Below are 22,035 nucleotides of genomic sequence, written 5' to 3'. Positions count from 1 at the left end.
CTGGGCTGGATGTTTTTGCTGGCAATGTTGTCACTGCAGTAGGCGTGGAAGCTGGCCAGCTTTTCTTTGTAATCTGCTGGAAGTTGCTGCGCCTGTACTGTAGCGTTCAGCTGATTGGTGAATTGCTGCCAGCGTACATAGTTTATGTATCACGTCCCTGTGTCTGGTACTCAACCCATACATAAGGCGCACCGGATTATAAGGCGCACGGTCGACTTTTGAGAAAGTTTTAGACTTTTAGGTGCGCCTTATAGCTGTGAAAATACGGTACTCTTGTGTTACCAACAATGAAAGCTGTCTGCTTTGTTTGCTAAGTTTGCTTCCTCTGTGTCTTCACAGCATGTCTGCCAACCTGAGCAACCAGACTACATATCAGAATGAAACACAGTGTTATGGTGACATATTTTTTTACCTCACAATGATGGAGGTTACCTTCCTTCCCATCAGTGTGCTGGGAATCATCCTCAATCTGTTTGTGTTGGTGGTTTTCTGCCTCCACAAGAAGGCCTGCACTGCGCCTGAGATCTACTTAAGCAACCTGGCTGCTGCTGACTTTCTTCTGATGTGCCGTTTCCCCTTTGAAGTTCTAGTTTTAGCAAACGATTACATGAGTTCTGCCATATGCAAACTGATATCAACTATCATCTACATGAACACCTCCTGCAGCTGTGGCTTCCTTGTTCTGGTTAGCATAGATCATTATTTGGCACTGGTGCACCCGCTGTCCCATGAAAGACTGCGCAGGCCAATTTGTGCCAAACTGGGATGTGTTCTGGTGTGGACTCTGGGTTTTCTTCTGAATGTTGATGTTATCGTTTACTTTAAAGCAGTACGTGATCCTGAGAATAATGTTACTGAATGTAGTAGTGTTTATCCAAGTAGAAGTCATGATGTGCTGTTTAGTGTTCTGTATTCAACATTCACCTTCTTCCTCCCCCTTTGTATTATGTCCTTCTGCACTGTCAGCATTCTTCATGTTTTGAGGAACAGGGTAACAGAGAGCTCAAACACTCAGAAAGTGGAGCACAGGGCCACCACTCTGGTCCTGGCTGTCCTCCTGGTGTTCGTGATCTGCTGGCTGCCAGGCCAAATTGCAAGAGTCCTACACTTGTTTCTTTTATATACCACTAAGGATGAGTGTCTTGTTAAATTATTGCGCCTCATCAGAGTCTTTTCCTTCTTCTTGGGCATTTTCAACAATGCTCTCAACCCAATTCTCTACGTCTTTCTTTCCGCCGAAAAATTAAGGAATTATTCCAGCAGTGCAGAACATAAACAGCAACCACAAGACACACTTCCACATATACAACAGACACAAGTAACAGTTGATGGTGCAAGATTTGGATTTTCCATTAGCTTTCCATGTTCATGATGTTTAATGTCCCCAACAACCATATAACGTCATTGCAGGCATCCTTGTTAAAGTAAATGGCATCATTAGCAAATAGGACTACATAATAAAATCCACTAAAGGAAAGCTGCACTGTAGTGTAACTGTGAAGCCATAATGGACAGCAAGTACAGTTGCTCATTGGATGAACTCAAATTGTGTGCAGGATTTCCATCTGCTATTAAATATGTGTAGCCCAACTCAAAACAGTGGCGAAAAACATCAATCAGGTCTCCAGAGTTGAATTCACCAATACAAAGTGCACTCTACTCAATATAGCTGCTGCCCCGATGTGGCCTTGTTTTACTGTCTTTGCATGTGTGGATGTTTTTTTTCATTGGGACAGTCAAGGTGAAAATAAATATGTAAATTGATGTATTCTACATTTAATCTGATTATATTTCAGGTTTTAGCTGCAACAAAAGCAACATCAATGTTACCCTGCCTCCTCAAGAATAATTTCTCTCATAGGAATGATCTCATTTCCTGAGGGAAGCATATTCACTGCAGTTATCTGAAGAAATGGTGGTTGGATTTGATAAGACATTTAAAATGTAACTTATGTCAATAAAAATAAACATCAACTAAACTAAAAAATAAAATAAACAGTCAGGTGCATCACCTGCTGGGTGCTCGCTCCACTGCATTTACATGTGGCAGTGTGACTGAGTACAAAGCTGCGAAGTACGGACAGAGAATGGAGAGGTTCTGCTTCTCAGGAGGGTCACACCCTAATAAGACCACTTCCTGTTATGCAACAAATAGACTTTATGATTCAATGTTGAGCTAATGCCACAGCCACAGAAAGACATTTCTCCCAGCTGCTAGACAGCAAGCCTTATCTAGACATGGAGGACAGTCTCCTCATGGAGGACAGTGATATGCAAAGTGTTCAATCTTTGTTGACACAGTTAGAAGAAATCTTTGTTCATATCTTTACCAATGTCAAACTGCTGACAGTTGACAAGCCTTATGTATCTGCCCTGGATTTTAAAAGGTTCACGCTCCATACTGATGTCCACAATCACTTTAATACTCCACAAAGATCTAGAACACCGTGAAAACTAAAGAAAACAAATCGCCTCAGTAACGATATCAATATTAACATTAACATAGAATAAACATGGAGTCCTCACCTCTCCTCTCCCCTAATGATGGCACAATGCTGCCTTCCCCTCACTTTAATGGGCACACGCAGCAAGGACAGTGGCACTTTATTCCCTTGCTGAACAGTGGTCACCACGTCAGCTGGTTTTCTAGTGGAAACCTTCTCCTGGGGCTTTCTCACCCCCTTTTCTTTTGCTTTCTGTTGATCCACTTTTCCCCAATATTCCTTGGTGGACATACAGTCTTTCTCCACTAGGGTGCCTACTTTCACCAACTGATCCATGGTGGTGACAGTGCCTCTAAGACACCCAGCGATCCAAGGATTACACTGGTCCAGGATTTTCCTCACTAGCTCGGTCTCACTGATGTCAGGCTTCCATCAAATGCAAAGGGACAGTTTACACAGCATAATTTACAAATACCAATGTCAGCTCGACGATGCATTTGCTTGATATGCTTGACACATTCACAGTGTCACACATTTACATGAACTTACATGGGGGGTGTAAGCTTTTATGGCGCGTCATAAAGTCACTCTCTTATGGGAAAGTGATCATTCCTGTGGGGAAATTATGTTCAATTTAAGCTTATCATCAACAGAGTGGGACCCCCTGCTATTTCCTTCCTGTTTTCTCCTGACTCTCAGGTTTAACCATTACTGAATAAGGTAAACTAAACAGCAGCTTTTCAGGAATTTCCCCTTATGTTATGTTTTTGTTTTCCAGGTGACCTGTCTGACGATCTTTAATCTCTTCTCTATATAAAAGCTTTTCTATCTTTCCTGTCCATCTACAACGCTCTGTCTAAATATTGGCATTTCTGTCTTTGTGTCCCCCTCTGTCCACTCTATCTAATCAAAGGCTGTGAATGATTTGGAAAGCTCTAGAAACGCCCAGAGGAGGAGGTCGCAAGCGGAGCGGAGCGCAGCGTTTTGGAGGGAAACTTTGTAAATTTCTTGTGCTTTATTTTGGCTTTTTTTCGTTCTGTATTGAACATTTTTCGTTAAAGGATTTTTTTTCTCGCTCCCCGCAGTCTTTTGGCTGTCGGGGAGTAGTTTTGTGTTTGGAAACTTTGTGTTTTTTGAAAGACTCTTTGACTGAGCGAAAGCGGGCCGATAAAAAGGATGGTTAACACTGGCAACGAAAACAGGACTGGAGAAATGGCAAACCGAACGGAAAACGGACAAAAAGAGAAAGAAACAGTGGAAGAACAGGTGAGTATGGGGAAAAACACGAGACGGGTAAACGAAAGAACGAATAGAAGGGAGGGAGAGATGGCCGGGAGGGGGGCAGACAGCCATGAAACCACGAGGTCGGAGTCGCAGAGAGAGGGAGAGAGGGAAAAAGCAGTTAATTATGAAAAAGATTTAGAAAACTGTGCATGTGGAACTGAAAGGGGAAGAAATAGTGTCCCCAATATAGAGCTGATTAGAGTGGTAAGGTTGATGTGCGGTAATATTTGTGCCTGCAGAAGCACGGGGCCAAACAAATACGAAATAACGATGGGAAATCAGGCGGGGAGTTGATAGACGGCTTTAAAATAGGCAACACAGGGGTGGAGGGGAAAGAAATAAGTAATGATGAATTGGTGGTATCGTTTCTGGGTCTGCCCGTGTATGTCACTGACGGGGAAATATTAGAGAAACTGGAGACATGCACTCAAAAAAGTGAACACAGTGAGTTGTTGCACCAAACAACTGTATTTATGTGTAATTTAGTTAACATTTCTGTGTTTGGCTGCAAAACCTAGCCCACTTTAGTGAGTGTAAGTTAAAATGTATACTTGTTAAAGCAAGAGAACAGAACTAAGTAAATTCGACATAACACTGTTAAGTAAATCGCACATTACCTATGCGCACACTACGAATGTCCTAGAAGGGTTTCCGTAGGCCTGACATTGCACATGCTCAGAAGCTGACTGCACTTGCTACATTTTGGCGGGCCACTGTGGGATCTACCTCCATCTCTGTGAGTAAGTATGTTTTAATACGCTCCATTATGTTTGTATGTAGATTAATGTATGGTGAGAGAGATATATATTGCTGGTCCAGCTGTATTTGTCTTGTGAAAATCTCTTTATTTATGAGCAGGTTAGCAAATGTTATTTAACTAACAAACGAGCCAATTAACAAAATTCTCAGATGACAGACACACATTACATCATCAATTTGACGCTGTAATGTTAGTTTTATAATCTCATTTTGAATGCAACATTACATTAGTTTTGTTTAATGGTATTTTATAGGTTACAGTTCATTCTGTGGGCAGCAGAGCTCCCTGTAGCAAGGTGAGGTCACCTACAAATGGTTCTAATGGTTTTGCAGTTGGGGACAGAAAGTTCGTAAAACAGCTAGTCTGAAAGTGTGTCATTTGCTTGTATTTTAGCTGCAAGCTAACAGCTAAAGGTAAGCTAGCGGACTTTTTGTTAAAAAAAACAGGCGCGTGAGTAAGTGAGTGGGCGATCAAGAGCGAGGGAGATTGCCTTAGCAGCTGGCTCATTTGAAAATTAGCACCGCTTTGTAAGAATATTATGAGCCACGTTTTGTGATAAAATGTACAATGCAGATGGGGTGTTGGCGATATGCCGGAACAGATAGATCGTTTTATCCATATTTCGTCGATAGAACACCTTTTATTAGTTGCAGTTCTATGTTCACGCAGCCGTAGGAGTTTTGTTCCCCTCGGCCAACTCTCAGTATGCTTAATGTGAACACGACCAACCAATGACAGCCCCCCTGTTAGGAAACCATGGCTGAAAACAAAAAGAAAACGGAGGACTTGTCCCTAAAACAAACTCCACGTTTAAGTTCGGTGCTGTTTCTGCCGTCAGCACGCGTCTTCGAAGGTAAGCCTGAGACAGACACGTGCTGCTGTGGAAGGGCCGCGTGTAAATGTATGTATTATCATATATCATGCTACGAGCACACGCCCACCTCTCTCGACACTATCAGCTCCAGGTTCGCTGCTGTGTCTGCCGTCAGCAGCTCTTCTAAACCTGTGTGCGTGTGCGCGCAGTAGAAAGGCCGTATGTGGAGTTCTGTGCACGCGTGTGTACATCAGATGCAGACAGAGGCAACAGCTAATGACGTTATCAAAAACAATGATAATGTTGATTTGTTTGTTATAGGTAGTAATATAATATTATTTTTTGGAACCTGATATGTTTGTTAATCAACATTTTCAAGCTGTAACTAAGTCTGATGAGTGTAATAAATGAACTGTACCTATATATTACAGATTTTCCCTACATTTCTGAGCTTGAGGACCAGAGAGTCTGCATTTCTAAGTGGCTATTGAGGTAAGTAATAGATCCAAAGTAACATTTCAGGTATTCACAGATCTACAAAGCTAATACTGTATATGTGTTGGTGTTTTTGTTGTTTTGTTGTGTGGTTTGTGTTCAATCTTCAGTATTATGAATGTGGAAGTGCAAAGAGTGTGCTGCTGAAGAAAAAACACGTTACCAATTACTGAAGCACTATAGGTTAAAACATGGCCACTTTGGCCGCAAACACCCTTATCCATGCACATATTCCAATTGCCCATGTACATTTAAAACTTGGAATGCACTCCGAAGTCACCTGTGTAGATCACATTTTGACCAGGCCTCTCAAACATCAGTAGATTGCACAACATTTAGCTGCCACCATTGTTCAAGTAGCCACATTGCTTCATTGAAAGAATTTTTAACTCATGTTAATAGCCATCTAAAAAAACATGAAACTATATGTTGCATTTTTGAGAACTGTTCCTTTCAAACAAATATTTATGGAACATATCAAACTCACAAGAACAGAAAGCACAGGACATTTGCACTGAATGAATTAAAAGCTGGAATTGTGAAAAAGGCCACAGCAGATTCACTAAATTCTTCTTTCAGTGGTGCATGTCTGACAGATAGTGACATGAAAAAGGATGTAGTGCTTCATCTACAACAAAAACATCCTGATCTCACAACAGTTACTCTAGCAGAAAGTGTCTCTACCAATGGCATACAATATAGAAATGGAATGATTCTTGTGCATGGATCAGTAGGTGGATTGCCTGAATTTGTGGAGATACTTCAGATGTGTATCTTGGAAGACACATTGATCTTCATATGCAGAAAATTAGCATCATGGTACAGAGAGCACTACAGAGCATTTGAGATCCAGCAACCCTCAGCAACAGAGCTTGTGTCAGCTGAATTAACTGAACTGACTGACAACTATCCCCTGGTTGACTACAAGTGTGGAAGCTGTCGAATGGTCACCCTTAAAAGATACATACACGTGTCTGGTAATTATTCTTGATTATTATTTGATGCTGACTGTTTTTAATAGGATTCAGAGACAACTATTTTTACACAGAAACATTAGTCACAATTAGATCAATGCTTTTTTGTGTCTTCAGGATGAGGTTGTTATAGCCAGTATGAACATTACACATTTCATAATGAAGTGAAGTTTGATACAGCAGTCGTAGATAAGATTGAAGCAGGGCGTCTGGACCTGTAGAGTTTTCTTGAAGGCGTTTCGCTGCTCATCCAAGCAGCTTCATCAGTTCTTGGTTCAGTTGGTGAGGAAAACATGGTTTATATGTGTTTACAGACCTCAGTGGGTGGGTCTGGGTAAAACTTACAAACAATAGCACTAAATGTTTACATAGTTACCTGTGATGATCTGGCTGGGCCAGGTGGGTCTAACGACTGGCTAACTATGTAAACATGTAAACACTATCATAAAATAATACTGACTTACTTTTGACTTTGACTTTGACTTCAATACACAATGAGCTAATTTGGAAGCAAGTATCTGGCCTTTATGCAACATTCTGAGGGATGCTTACTTTACACTAACCCTCTGCTCCCTGTGATTGTGATACTGATGATAAATGGATGCTGTCTACTCAGACTTATTACATATGGCTTAATAATTTTCCTGCTTTTCCTCAGAATAACCTGTCAAGAAACATGACATCAGCAGTGCTTCGCATTGTTTTTGGAGAAAACGACTCGTCCAAAATAAGCCTGCCTTCAGGATTACCTGATTCTGTTGAGGAACTAAAAAATGAGATAAAGAGACAATGTGAGGTGTCAGGTGACTTCCGACTGCAATACAAGGACACTGACTTTGATGAGTTCATAAATCTGCAGTCTATGTCAGATGTTCAAAACAAAGCAACCCTCAAAGTAATTTACCTTTCAAGTACTTTGTCTCCAAGTAACCTTTGCACATCTTCAGTGGAACCTAACCTGAATGAGACTGCTTCTGTTTCATCTGTGGACACTGACATTCTCTCATTTTCTGGCTCATCCTCGTCATCTCTCAGATCTGAGCCATGGCCAGGCATCTTCCCTGTACCTGAGTTTCCTTATGATATTGAGTTGCAGCTCCAGCGTGCAAATACTGACTTTCAAATTAATGGTACCCTTTTCAGTCCAAGTCCAAGCATGAAATCATGCATTCTTGAAAGTTTGGCCTCCCAGATAATCAAATATAAAGCTTATCCATCCAGTGCTGAATTTGATGCAGTGGGTGAAGAACTTGTGAAGAAACACCCATGTTTAAAGGAGCAGGGTTCCGTTTCTGGCTTTTATGGATGGAAAATAAGCTTAAAATATAAGATGGCAAACTACAGGACGAAGTTGCGCAGTATTGGATGCTCAGAGCTGAATCTGAATTCCTTCAAGCGTAAACAAGGTGCTCCACGCACATCACCAAATCAAGTGAAGAAACCTAGAAGAGCAGAGGTGAACTATTGTCCAGATTATCCAACAGGACAATCCCAAGAGAGCCTTGAGGAAGACAGGGTGGCACTATTGTCTGAAGTGACAAAGAGAAACAACCAACAGGTGGTTAAGGAAAAAATGGAAAAGACATTTGCTTACAGGCGTCATGAGGTGATTGAAGACAGGCCTTTCATTGGTGAATTTAAAAAAAGGTGGCCAGCGCTTTTCTTTGAGCATGAGGTGAGTCATGATGACTAAGTTTTTTTATATGAATGTTATTTTTGAAAGATAATAATTATAATCTACCAGAAAATAGCATTGTGTCAAGTTAGGGATTTAGGGAAAAATAATTACGGGATCTTGTTGATAGAATGATTTACATACTTGGTTATGGAACTCCATCTTAGGAAGTCACATTAACATTGGTCCAGTAATTTGATTCTTGTATTGACCTGTATTGTGTTGCTATTTTTATGCTTTTTAAAATGTATGTAGGTGGAAGCTGAGTTTAAGCGCATCACCACTGCCCCACTGAGATCGAAATTCATGCAACAGCTGGATCATCACTCAGCAAAGCTGATGACAATCTTCAAAAGGAAGGGAGGAGCAGCAGGACGTAAAATAAGGAATATCATGGCTGACTTGGCTAAGGTATTTATGAATTTTCATTTATTTTTGATGATGAAGATAAACTAGCTGGTCACCATAATCCAATTGGACATCTTTACCTTATTCTCTGCTGTAGAATGATGCCATTGAAATGAGAAGAGCCTGTGTACTGAAAGCACTGATGGTTTACCTCAATGAAGACCCTGAAGATCTGATAAAAGAGTATACGGTAGGTATTTTGGTCTCTGGTTCTATTGTACATACTTTCCTTCCAGAAACTGAAAATGTCATATATTATAACTTAAAGTTTATTTGTTTTGTGTTTGAGGATGTTGAAGACAACCAGGAGGCTATGGACCAGACAGTACTGGGAATCTTTGCCATAAAGAGGGATGGTGCCGAGCTTACAGATGGCCTGGAAGATGTTGGAATAATCATTGAAGGTGTGGAAGTGCTCCATGAGCTTGATAACATTGCAAATGCAGTTGCAATTTTGTTTGGCCTCATGTACTCTCTGGACTTGAGCTATCCAACAAACCTGACGTACACATTTGAAGTTCTGCAAAAACTTGTGATGGAACTAGATGGCAAAAAACTCTCAACAAAGGCCCAAGTGCTAAAGAACAAACTGTTTGAAGGGACATTTTAGAGTGTACTGGTCCTGAGCATCAGAGAAAGTTTTGAGGAAGGATTCCATCCCAAATCATATGGCAGAAACTGATTTTTTTTTCTTTCTTTTTTTTTTTTGCTGTATGTGTTGAACTGTTGGTGAAGAGATCAGATGTACTAAATGGTTAACATTTAAAAATGCTTACAACAATAAGAGAGAAAAATTACTCAATTACTCAGAAAGCACCAATGACAAGTTTGCATTTATGTCACAGAAGAGGTGAGCAGTATAAAAGAGTGATAGGTGAATATTTTGTTGTTTGGTCATAGCAACATAAACATGTTTTCTAAGTTACCCTTCATTAAGTTTACTATGATTGCTATGATCAGTTAAAAATTGTCACTGATTGTGGGGGATTTTTTTTATAACTGCTTTGATTTGTTTTTAAGCCCTACAATGCACATGTGACAAGGAGGACACAATTATCTTCACCTAAAATTTCTTTACTGTGTTAATGATGGTTCATCTTAAACAATCTCAACATCTAAGTTTTCAGTGGGATACTGTTACAGTAACTGTGAACGTGGGAAAAGGGCAAGCCCTATAAGCAACTTTTGTTTTCATTTACAAATTAAAGGGAAACATTTTTATTGTGACATTGGGAAATATAACAACAATGTTTTTTGATATTCAGGAGTTTTGAGGTATTCAAAAATGTTGTGTTTTTAAGTATTCCTGGTTGTTGTTGTGTTCCATTGGAAATAAATAATATTTTTCACCGAATTAAGGTATTTTGATTTGTATGTACTTCACAACATTGTGTGGAAATTGTTGACATAACTAGGTTTAATAAGTCCAACACAAATTCACTAGCTTTATACAATGAAAACTACTTAAGTACTGCTTATTCAAGTAAGTTAAGTTGGAACTACAAGGAGCTGTTTAGTTTGTGTTACTAAATACAGCTGAGTTAGAATTACATGGGTGAGTTGTGTTACCATGATGAATATCGGTTTAGTTAGCTGAACACAACCTAATCAGTTAAAGTAAACTTGACCAGGTAATATTGAAATGACCCAAGACAGTCTTGTGGGTTTCACATTAGTTAGTTCTTTCCATTGTAATTCTAGGGTTAAATTAGTTTGAACACAACACAGTTGTGTGGAAATTGTTGACATAACTATATTAGGTAGATTGGACAAGTTATTTTTTTGAGTGTGGCCTGTATCGGCGGTGTCCCCCATAAAGCGCCGTATGTGGCCGGGGACAAGGGTGGCTGATGGGACTCGCTTCGTAAAAGTAAAGTTTAACGAGGATGTGCAGTCTTTACCATACTCGGCCAAATTTAATACGGCAGGAGGAGCAGAATTTTTCCGGGTAATCCATGACCGGCAGGTCCGAGTCTGCCGGATCTGCATTTAGCCGGGTCACATTGTGAGGGACTGCCCAGAATTCACGTGTAATAAATGTGGGGCTCAGGGGCACTATGCAAGAGAGTGCACACAGAGGGTGGAGAAATGCAGGGTGTGCTATAACCGAATGGACAGGTGTATATGTGTGGTGGAGAGCGAGGAAGGGAACGAAATGGATGAAGGGAATGATGAGTCCAACGTCGAGGAAGACGAGGACCAGGAAGCGGAGACTGGGGCGGAGCCAATGGCGCAGGCAGAGGAGCCAGCGGTGAGCTTGACAGGTGGAGGGACGGAGGCACTCCCTGCGAGGGAGGGAGCTCCGAGGGTGGGCTCTGCTCCTGAGAGGGCGAGGGGAGCTCCAAAAATGGGTTCTGCCTTGGGTTACGAAGAGGAGGAAATAATGTGCACGTCTGAGCCAGGTAGTGCGAGGATCAGTGCAGCGACAGCTGTGGATGGGGGGGGGGAAGTTCCCTGCCCGGAGGCTGTCGCGGAGACGGCAGGAGCTGGTGCTCGGCTCTAGTCTAGACGACGTAGACGTCGACACCGGCTCCCAGTTAAATGCCTCTCCCATGTCTGTCGAGTCCACCTGTCGCTCCAGCGCCTTCCTGCTGGCGGAAAAAGCCAGAGAAAAGGAGGCTGCCCCTGTCTCTGCTTTCCTGGGCCGGAAAGAGCTGTCCTCTGACTCTGACCTGGAAAGAGAAGCGGGGAGAAGGTTGAGCAGGAGAAAAAGCACGAGAGGCAAAACGGAGCAAATACAAAAGGAAAAAGAATTAAAAAAAAAATGATAATAAGAAAAAGATTCCACCTTACCTCTTGCAATGATAACCATCAATTCATTAAATATAGCAGGGGTAAGAACCACGGAGAAAATAACAGGGATATTAAAAAACATTCAAACTGACATAATCTGCTTGCAAGAGGTAAGGTGGGGTCAGCAAAAGGAAGAGCATGCAAGGAAGACATGGGGAGGGGGTTTCTTTTTTGCCCCTGGGCCCCAGCTAACAGCAGGCACAGCGGTCCTGGTGAGACCGGGCTTCCCTCACAGTATGACCTGCATACATGCCGGCGATGAAGGCCGGCTGGTGGTAGTGGATGTAAAGTTAGGGGAAAAAATAATTCGTATTATTAATATATATAGTAGCAATAATGAAATGGAAAGAAAGGATTTTTATAGAAATAAACTAGATAAATGGATAACAAATCATAGTATTATTATAGGGGATTTTAATACAATACTAACTAATAATGATATAGCGCATAATGATATACGGAATGATATTAGTAGGAACGAATTATATAATATCATGGCAAAATATAGTCTCATAGACATCTGGAGAACCCTCAATCCGGGAGTCCGTGACTGCTCCAGGAGACAACTAGTAAAAGGAAAACTAAAGCAGACTCGTATTGATCTGGCTCTGGTGTCTCCTGGAGTGGTCACGGACGTGGACACCGTCGAATACGCGCCAAATGGATGGAGCGACCACTCTCTTCTCCGGGTAACTCTGGGAAGGGCAGGCAGACCCAGAAACGGGGGGTTGTGGGTTTTAAATAACGAAATTTTAGAGAAGGATAATTTTAAAAACAAAATGTATAACTATTTAGAGGGAATTAAAAATGAAATGGAGGGAGCGGAACATTTATTGGCATGGTAGGAGGGAGTCAAAAATCAAATTAAGAAAATGTGCATTAAGGAATGTAAGAGGAAAAAATGGGAAGAAAACGAAGAGAAGAGAGAATTGATCGAAATTATTAAAACAGAAACGGAAATATTACAAAAGATCCGGGGAGGGGGACGGGGATTTTAGCAGCGGCACAACTATTAGAAAATGTAAAGCAGCGGCAATTAGGGCAAAACGATCTGGAGTCAGGTTAAGACCCCGATGAGGACGACGAGCATGCAGTTGAGCTTCCCTGAGACGGTTTCTGACAGTTTGTGCAGAAATTGTTTGGTTATGCAAACCAATTGTTTCAGCAGCTGTCTGAGTGGCTGGTCTCAGACGATCTCGGAGGTGAACCTGCTGGATGTGGAGGTCCTGGGCTGGTGTGGTTACTCGTGGTCTGCGGTTGTGAGGCCGGTTGGATGTACTGCCATATTCTCTGAAACGACTTTGGAGACGGCTTATGGTGGAGAAATGAACATTCAATGCACGAGCAACAGATCTGGTTGACATTCCTGCTGTCAGCATGCCAATTGCACGCTCCCTCAATGCTTGTGGCATCTGTGGCATTTTGCTGTGAGACAAAACTGCACATTTCAGGGTGGCCTTTTATTGTGGGCAGTTTGAGGTACACCTGTGCACTAATCATGATGTCAGATCAGCATCTTGATGTGGCACACCTGTGAGGTGGGATGGATTATCTCAGCAAAGCAGAAGTGCTCACTATCACACATTTAGACAGATTTGTGAACAATGTTTGAGAGGAATGGTAATATTGTGTATCTGGAATGAAGTTTAGATCTTCAAGTCCATCTCATGAAACATGGGAGCAAAAACAAAAGTGTTGCGTTTATATTTTTGTTGAGTGTATTTTAAATGAATATTGTGATAATAAAAGATAAAAAAAATCACAATGTAGCAAAGAACATGCTTGTTCAGTATACTGCAGCATCAGCATTTGACTGACTGTTGATCTGCTGTTTCAGATTAGTGTTACTGTTATTTTCAGACAGAAAGAACAATCACGAAACAACGAAAACCACCGAGGCAAACCGATTAAAAACTGCACCTGTTACAACCTCTCAGATGAGGCTCTGTGTAGCCCAAGCACAGCTGCCAGGTAATATTTTGTGGGGACATGTCACATCCTTGTGAGTAGAACTATAACAGGGAGTGGAATCTAACAGATCCTCAGATGTTATGAGTTCACTTGCTTGTGCCATGTTTGGCCTCTCTATTGAATATGCCATGTAATTTCTATCATAGCAGACAGTATTATGCTGCTGCAGCTCAAAACAATATAACGACCAGTTAATTACATAGATATTGCTCACGAGTCCAAACTCAGGTAAATCACTGGAATTAACAGCAGTTACAAGTAATGTCTTCTCCGTACATATTTATTACCATTTAGATGAATCCATTCAACAGACACTGCATTGTTTGTGTCATCATTTCCGAGGAAAGCCCTTGTTTTTCTTTCAAATATGACATGCTGCGTATTTCTGAAGTTGGTCCCGATGCACACTCATTGAAAAACATTGGGTGTTCAGGATGACTTACATTTTGACAACACTCATACATTTGATTATGCCTTACTAAAGACCTTTGCAGCCCACTGTTTGAAAAAACAATGTATTGATTCAAACCTCATGCACATGTGACGGACCATCGGTCCCAGGAGTTCTATCTGCGATGGAGCATGAATCAGATATAAATATTGTTATCAGGGAAAAGACATGTCATATGTTTTAAATGCTGTTCAGTCTCTTTAACCTGCTAATTGTCTGTAGACCAATGACAGGAGCAAACAGCATCTGAACACTTTCTATGAGTTCAAGGATGAATTTGTAGTACTCAGTATCTTTAGCTGTATCAATAATAAATGAACAGTCATTTGGCCTGAGGATTGCTTCAGTTTACTGTCACTTGAAGCTAATGTGCTGTAAGCTATAGGGCTTGGTTTGTCTCTGACATCAAGCGGAGAGTAGGGAAATCCAGTTAATGCAGTATTGAGGGCATCCAAGTCTAGTTGACCTAAAAGAACTGAATGTTTAACACACACTTTATTTCTAATGGAGCAATGCCTTCAAGAATTACATGCATCATATCCTGAGGTGTTTGTTCAATCAAGTTAAAGGCTGGAAATTCTACCAGCTTGCTCTTCCTGTTGATGCCAAATGTAGTCTTTAAACTGTTGCTAAGATACTCTGTATTTGCTTCTCAATGTCACTGCACTGCCGAACATGTCTTTCTAGTGTCCTTAGTTCAAAGTTGTCTTGGTCAAAATACATTTGCGTGTCCTTAAATGAACATTCACACTGCCGGCACTTACTCTAGGAGAAACCAACAGCCTCTTTAAATCCACAAAGCTCATGTTGTGCTAAGGTGTCTCCACATATCGACACTAATGCTCCAGATATTTCACGTTCACCAGCTGCAGTCTGAATATTAACACCATCATATAGCATTTTCAAGTCCTCATACAACCTGCCCAAAATTCCATCCACTCCACAATCAGACAACTCACTCTTCTTTGCAACAGCCAGTAGACGGATTGCAGCAGGTTTTGATCTATATTTTGGATGAATGTTTCCTAATGTATAATAAAACATCAGCAACTTATTCTGGGAAGCATGAGATCCAAGTGCATTGCAGATTTCAAATAATGATCTGTAAAGCAGAAGGTGGGGCTGAAAATAAAGGCTGTGATTTCATGAGCTCTCCATCTATGATGTCATAGAGAGAGCCACTTCTGTATTTTGGTGGCTCATCTGTCAGTTCTAACACTTTTGGATGGGACAATAACTGTTCTGAACTTGTAATCAGAGGTATGTAATGAAAACATTCAGGAACTGTGGCAAGAACCCCTTTTGTCCCTTTTTCCTGCAGCAGGCGGTATAGCCAACAGAAAGCTCCTCTGACTCCACACACTTGACATTGTTCTTAATCACATTGTCCTGCCTGTATGCTGTCCAAACAGATGTGAATGGATCCTCAATCCGGTCCAATACTGCCAACGCTTCCTTTTCAAGTTCACTTCCCTGATGTTGAAATACAGTTTGTAGCTGACTCCTCAGACTAGTCACCAACAGAGCTTGATATTGCTGCATTGCTGCCAAGACATCATTCACACCTCTGCAGAACAGACAAGAAATAAGAGCAAATTAAATACAAGCAGTCCATGTTTTTAATTTATTAGCATGCAATCTCTATTACAAAGTGTATTATATTAACATCCACACAATGATGCTATTTAACTCATTATTAAGGCATTCAAAGTACATTCAAATCCTAATTAGATAGCAGAGAGCAAATACAAGGAATTATTAAACATCACATCTCATAGAGAAATATGCTGCAGCTCATTGACTAATAGGGTCACTGTAAATGTATTTTTTATTTTCAATATATATATACACAATATTTGAAACAATGTTTTCAATTGCAGGCATCAGCCCAGATGTGCACCATTCAGTGAGAGTTAGGCTTGTCCTTGACATGCAGATAATCAACAGAGCCACAAATCAAAACAGATGTAATAATGTTGTATGTAGACAGACCTGTGAAAGATGGTGCTTTCTCTTGCAGTCAACATAACAGCAGTAGCTTGTCTGGTCAGACGGTTACACCTGATGTCCTCCTTAAAAAGAAAATCACTGTTCCTCCACACAAAACATGATGCTGTTATTAAACTGGACAGGACTCACTTCTGACTGACTTGATGCAGAGAGTCTGCAGGAAGACATGACCCCCCTGTTTCCAGCCCTGCTTCATCCGTTCGCTCACTGGTTTCCCCCGTCGCTCAGCTGGACTGTATGCCCACACGGTTCTGTTCACCTGATGAAGCTGCTGTTGTCTTCTCTCCCTGTGAATGGTTGCTGCCATGTTCAAGGTGTTCGCGGTGGTTTCTTCCAATGTGACCATAGTGAGTTGTAGACTCCATATTCTTTGGTGCATCCATCAATTCCACAAACAAAGTCCGGACTACGACTATGAGCAGTATTTATATGACTCAATAAAGACTTGAGAGTGAGAGCTACAAACACAAAGCAGATAACACTGAAAGAATAAATAAAGATAACGTCTGGAAGAAGGAGAACAATAAAGAAGTATGAGCAATAACAATAGTGGAACAATGCACTAGAACAGTGCGACAGGGCAATGCTCTAGTGCATTGGCCCACTAATGAAAAAGAAACAGCTGAATGACAAGAGCAGTATGAAGTCATGACCTTAAAGAATAGTCTGTGAATAAACCATATGAAAGGTCAGAGGCTGGAATAAAACCATAAGACTATAAAAAACACAGACTGTGTGATTTGAATGTGGAAAAGTAGTAGTAGTAGTTTAGTAGTATATAGTTTGTATGCCTCTGTGTGTCAGCTTGTCACCATGGTAACAGCCCTGGCTGCCTAATTAAGCCCTAATTAAGACACCTGTGTGACACCTGGCATCAGATCTGATCTGCAGATTTGACAACAATGTATCATCAGCCAAATAATACCGTGTACTGTAACTTTAATTAGGCTAAACTATAGAAACATCAAGTCAGTCTTTACACATGCTGTCCTAACAGACACACCAGGTTTGCTTCTTCTTTTTATAATCATCAAAGTAATAACCTGAAGTGTCTTAAACATTTTACAAATACATGCACTAAATTGTGACGATTAAACTAAAGAAATGATGCTGTTATTCTATATGACCAGCAGGTGGCAGAAGAGACTAAGAAACAAGCAGCCTATAGGCCGACTAGCTTGGCTGCTGACAGTTGGCATGGAAGGAGCCTCTCCATAGGATCCTTTACTTACCTTTGAATCTTCTGCCTGACTTTGTATCAACGTGACATCATTATCTTATTAGTTTGATTGCTGCTAGGCGCAGCGTATCTTCAGCATACATTGACCGATTTCAGCCATTCAACTATCAAAATGTTGTGCATGTAATGTAATATTAAGTAATTTCTGCATCATTTTTAACAGTCTATGGAGGAGCCTTCAAAATCACCTTCAACTTTGACATGTCACTAGTTCCACATGCTTTCAGCTACAGAAACCGTTCATACATCATTCTGTTCAGCTCTTCAAGGGCTACTAAACTTGTATTCGGATTTGTTAAGTTTCATTTTCAAAATATTAATAAAAATTCAAAAGCCATATAACATTGAAGTCTTTGAGAGAGCCCTTCAACGAGGGTCATCTGCCAAATGTATCTCCTCCTACATATTTTAAGCTACAGACTCCATTTTAGTCTTAAAACACTCATTAGGGGGCAACAGTGGGGGCAACAGTGGCGCAGTGGGATAGCAGGGTTGGTGGTTCGATCCCAACTCCTCTCTAGTCACTGTTGTGTGTTCTTGGGCAAGACACTTCACCCTAGCCTGTGGCGCGCCTTGCTAGTCATTGTATGACACTGCCTGGCAGCAGCTGTAACGAATTTCCCCTCTGGGATTAATACAGTATCTAAAATAAAAAAATAAAAGATGCTGCTCTATCAAACTTGTATTCATAATTTTCTAATTCCGAATACAAGGCTCTCAAAGTTGGAGTGGTTTTTGAGGTCTCCTCTGAGTTTAACATTAGTGTGTATTGTGTGGAATGATCAAAGGCAGAGTGGATGATGCCATCACTCAGAGTGGAGAGAGGCTGAGGAGATGCCTAAAAAAATCTCTCTAACCTGCGCTTAGACCTGCACCGTCCATCTAACTGGGATAATTTGTATATCAGTTCGAAGGAACACTTGTTAGCTTTCTGATGGTGTCACTCTTTAAACTGAACACCAAACCGTTTTGCCTTCACAGCCGGTCATTCTTCCATTAAGACATAATGTAAAACCAAAAACAGAGAAGCAGCCATATTATCTAACTCACCACCATCTCCACATCTTTGACATCACAGACATAAAAAATATACCCTGTTGTAGAGCAACTTGTTGTGATTCTGGCGGTGTCCTTATTTTTTGTCTGAAGGCTTCGGTTTGGACAAAAAGAGAAGTTGTTTGGAGGGTACAACCCCTATTAAAATACATGGGATCTGCCCTGAGAGGAGTGAAAGGAGAATCACACAGGTGTCTTAATTAGGCTTAATTAGGCAGACAGGGCTGTTACCTTATGAGAAAATCAGACCTGGTTTATAATTGAGGCCTTTATATGTCCAAATCCATAATGTAGTGATGTCCAAATGAAGCAGTGAAGCAGTATTGAACCACTTTATCAATTGTGTCGAGTATGGGTTCATTCATTCAAAGCTTTGTTTCAGTGACCTCTAGTGGTGAAATAGGACACAGTGTCTTAATTACGTGATGAGTGTAACCAGGGTGTGTGATGTTCATATATTTTAGTTAAGACTGATTACCGGTAATTGAAACTTTTTGTTGTTCTTGTTCTAGTTGTCATGCTCCTCTTTCACTTCTTTTGTCTGTTTTTTCTCCACTATCTCCAGGTGACATCAGAGGCCATAAAGCATCACCTGAAGGAGGCAGAGGGGGACTCCTTCTTTGTGTATCTTGGGTCCATACAGGCGTGGAGTGGCTTCCCCAGGATGCAGTCGGAAGTAGAGCTTGCGGTTGATGATTTGGTCTCAGTTCTAGAATGATTGCTGCTGGGAGTTTGAGCAGACAGCTGTTTACAGGGTCTAAGTTGGAATAAAGATTAATCCTGTAAATGCAAACGTCCAATCTACTGAAGTTCAAAGATGTGGGCTCGTCCGGGATTTGAAAACAGGACCTGTGAGGAACTGGAACCACTTCTTCATCTGAACCATGGGGATGCCAACACCTGAAACCACCTCCACTGTCTGCACACACAGGAAGTTCACCCTGAATCAATGCTCTCCGTTTCAGTTAACCTGTCTGCACAGAATTATTCTCTGTAACAACATGTAGAGCCCGGATAGTTCAGGCTAATTTTCATATCTGTCCAATGAGAGACAATTATCAGAGGAGAGGTTCTGCTTCTCAGGAGGGTCACACCCTAATACAAGACCACTTCCTGTTATGCAATAAATAAACTTTATGATTCAATGTTGGGCTAATGCCACAGCCACAAAAAGACATTTCTCCCAGCTGCTAGACAGCAAGCCTTATCTAGACATGGAGGACAGCCTCCTCATGGAGGACAGTGATATGCAAAGTGTTCAATCTTTGTTGACACAAAGAAATCTTTGCACGTATCTTTACCAATGTCAAACTGCTGACAGTCGGCTGGGTAGAGGAGGAGAAGAAGACCCATGAGAAGCAGGTTCCATGGTGTAATGGTTAGCACTCTGGACTTTGACTCCAGCAATCTGAGTTCAAATCTCAGTGGAACCTTTAGTTTTGTTTGGACAGTAATACTGGTGTCCTTTCTACTTTCTCTAAAAATTCAGGGCTCATTTTGCAGATTTCCAGTCAGCATGTTGTAACTGAATAACTATCAGAGTGTATCAGAAGGAGAAGTTACATAAAGATATAATTTAAATCTCTCTCCTAAATGACACCTTAATCTGGGATTAATAATGAGTATAAAAGTAGCTGAAGACATAATTTATTAAAGTATTATAACAAATACCTCCTTTATAGGGCTGTCTTGATAACTGCCTCTCATTTCCACCTGTTGTCTGTTCCATTTGCACAACAGTAGCTGAAACTGATTCACAATCAGTGTTGATCCTAACTGGACAGGCTGGTTTCACACAAGTGTGGCTGACTTTTTGGGGCAATATTATAACAAATACTTATGAGACATTATATAAAAAGAAAGGTCAGTGCATCATGACTTCAGCTCCATTCAAAGCTTTAGGAGGCTTCATGGCCTCCATCACTCCATAAGACTGTTCCATCTGTTCTGCATCTCTGATATGTGCTGGGACGTGGTGGCTTGGATGTTTCAGTGCAGCTCATCTAGTAATAATGAGTAACACATATATGAACATCAAGCTAATCATGTCATGCTAAACTGAGTCCTTGGAAGAGCAGAAGCTGTGAACAGACCTCATGGAGCAATGGTAGCACGTCTGAGTCCAGATCAGAAGGTTGCATGTTCAAATCATGTCAGGGTCACTGGTTTTATGTAATTTAGTCCTCTTTCTGTTCACACCAGGTCCACTAGAGCTCTCAGACTCCTCCACTGCACTGAAGTCTGGGTAGTTTTCACTTGAAGCAGAATGTCGGCTTTCTCCTGTGTTTTCTGGTTAAATTACTGCACATTCAGGGAAAATAGAGTTAGGGTTAAACAGAGCAAAAAATCCTGAGTCATCGATCTGCATTCGTTTAGAGGGCCGAAAGGGAGCAAGTGTGAAAACACCCTACATTTGAATCTTAAGTGGGACCAACACTCCCCCGAGTAGCTTCTTCAGTTCTGCAGTGACAATGTTCTTCCTCAGCCAGTTGTTGTCTTTGTCTTGTTGTCTGTGGGTCTTGTTTTTGTGGCTTTGATGAGAGTCCAGCTGGGATAGCCACAGGTTTGCAGGGCCTTCCTGATGTGATGTTGCTCCTTCTTCTTCTCCTCTGAGCTGGTCGGTACAGTTTGAGCTCTGTGCTGCAGCCATTGCGACAGCCATCGCACCTCAGAGTGATCCAGCAGCGCCTCATGTTCAGCAGCATACAGTGAGCAGCTTTAATCTCTGGATTGACAGACTTTATCTATGCAATAACTTGCAGAACAGGGAGTCTTCCAAAATATCTCCTTTCCAGGGATAGCACACCAAAACTATCAACTGAGCAGCACTGGAGATGCTCTGCTCTGTCGATTCATCCAACTGAAAGGAACATTTCTTACATGATCGCAGTCTATCCAGCAGCTGTGCCTGAATGTCAGCTGAGAGATCTTCTGTTCTCCTTTTCAGTTTATTAGCTGCCTCTGTGCCAAGCAAAATCTCACACCAGTCAGATCTCTGTCCACCTGTACAGTCACAAAGCCGGGGGTAGCGACGCTGTTTTCCGGGATGTCTGAGTGCAGTCCTTTTTTTCTAGCTCTCAGGATGGGAGCTGTATCCACCCTGAAGGAAGGCGCCACAGGAAGTTAAAAGGCACTTTGACTCTGGTGGGACTTGAACCCACAACCTTTGAATCACTTCTCCTGTGTTTAACTAGAAGTCCAATGCGCTATCCATTGTGCCACAGAGCCACAAAGAAGTCCATTTTTTGTCCTCGAATGAAAGGCAGAAATCCGGAATAAGCAGCAGCATTCCAGAATAGTCATCAGTATTCCGGAATTATACGTAGAATTCAGGAGTAACAGTCAGTATTCTGGCAAGTCAGCAGTCCAGAAGGGAAGCTAACATCAGCAGTGGCTCAGTGGTAGAGCAGGGTTGTGTGTCCTTTACCCACATTGCCTCCAGTGCTGGTCATTGTATGACACTGCTTGGCAGCAGCTTTAAGCAATTTCCCTTCTGGGATTATTAAAGTATTTTTTTAAAAAGTCAGCATAACAGAGGTTACAGCATCACTGATTTTCCCCTCAGGGAAGCTGCTTTTTTTTACTGCCACCCCTGGATATATGCAGTCCAGTGCAGTGCGGCATGCTCTGTTCTGTACAATGGAGAAACCAAACAACTAC

General features: G+C 41.4%; 1 protein-coding gene and 2 non-coding genes across 3 annotated transcripts; 2 read left to right on the top strand and 1 right to left on the bottom strand.

Moving 5' to 3' along the window:
• The first annotated feature begins 418 nt into the window (after positions 1 to 418).
• On the top strand, positions 419 to 9,464 carry LOC114431086 (B2 bradykinin receptor-like). The gene is made up of 5 exons (XM_028398750.1): positions 419 to 1,318; positions 8,168 to 8,446; positions 8,702 to 8,857; positions 8,952 to 9,044; positions 9,144 to 9,464. The coding sequence occupies exons 1-5, from the start codon at positions 419 to 421 to the stop codon at positions 9,462 to 9,464; spliced, it is 1,749 nt and encodes a 582-aa protein (XP_028254551.1).
• Positions 9,465 to 19,736: 10,272 nt separating this feature from the next.
• On the top strand, positions 19,737 to 19,808 carry trnaq-uug (transfer RNA glutamine (anticodon UUG)). The gene has a single exon. It is a non-coding gene; the product is annotated as a tRNA-Gln (tRNA).
• Positions 19,809 to 21,511: 1,703 nt separating this feature from the next.
• On the bottom strand, positions 21,512 to 21,603 carry trnar-ucu (transfer RNA arginine (anticodon UCU)). The gene is given in 2 exon segments: positions 21,512 to 21,547; positions 21,567 to 21,603. It is a non-coding gene; the product is annotated as a tRNA-Arg (tRNA).
• Positions 21,604 to 22,035: the final 432 nt, after the last annotated feature.

Source organism: Parambassis ranga, unplaced genomic scaffold (genome assembly GCF_900634625.1).
Source record: "Parambassis ranga unplaced genomic scaffold, fParRan2.1 scaffold_37_arrow_ctg1, whole genome shotgun sequence".
NCBI classification, from domain to species: domain Eukaryota; kingdom Metazoa; phylum Chordata; class Actinopteri; family Ambassidae; genus Parambassis; species Parambassis ranga.
The sequence above is the reverse complement of the archived record's forward strand: the minus strand, read 5'-3'. Positions and strand labels throughout refer to the sequence as shown.

Excerpts from the sequence above, each read along its gene's own strand:
- LOC114431086 (XM_028398750.1), top strand. The coding sequence starts at position 419 with ATGATGGAGGTTACCTTCCTTCCCATCAGTGTGCTGGGAATCATCCTC. Across the intron at positions 1,319-8,167 it reads CACATATACAACAGACACAA|CGTAAACAAGGTGCTCCACG; the intron begins GTAACAGTTGAT and ends AATTCCTTCAAG. Across the intron at positions 8,447-8,701 it reads CGCTTTTCTTTGAGCATGAG|GTGGAAGCTGAGTTTAAGCG; the intron begins GTGAGTCATGAT and ends AAATGTATGTAG.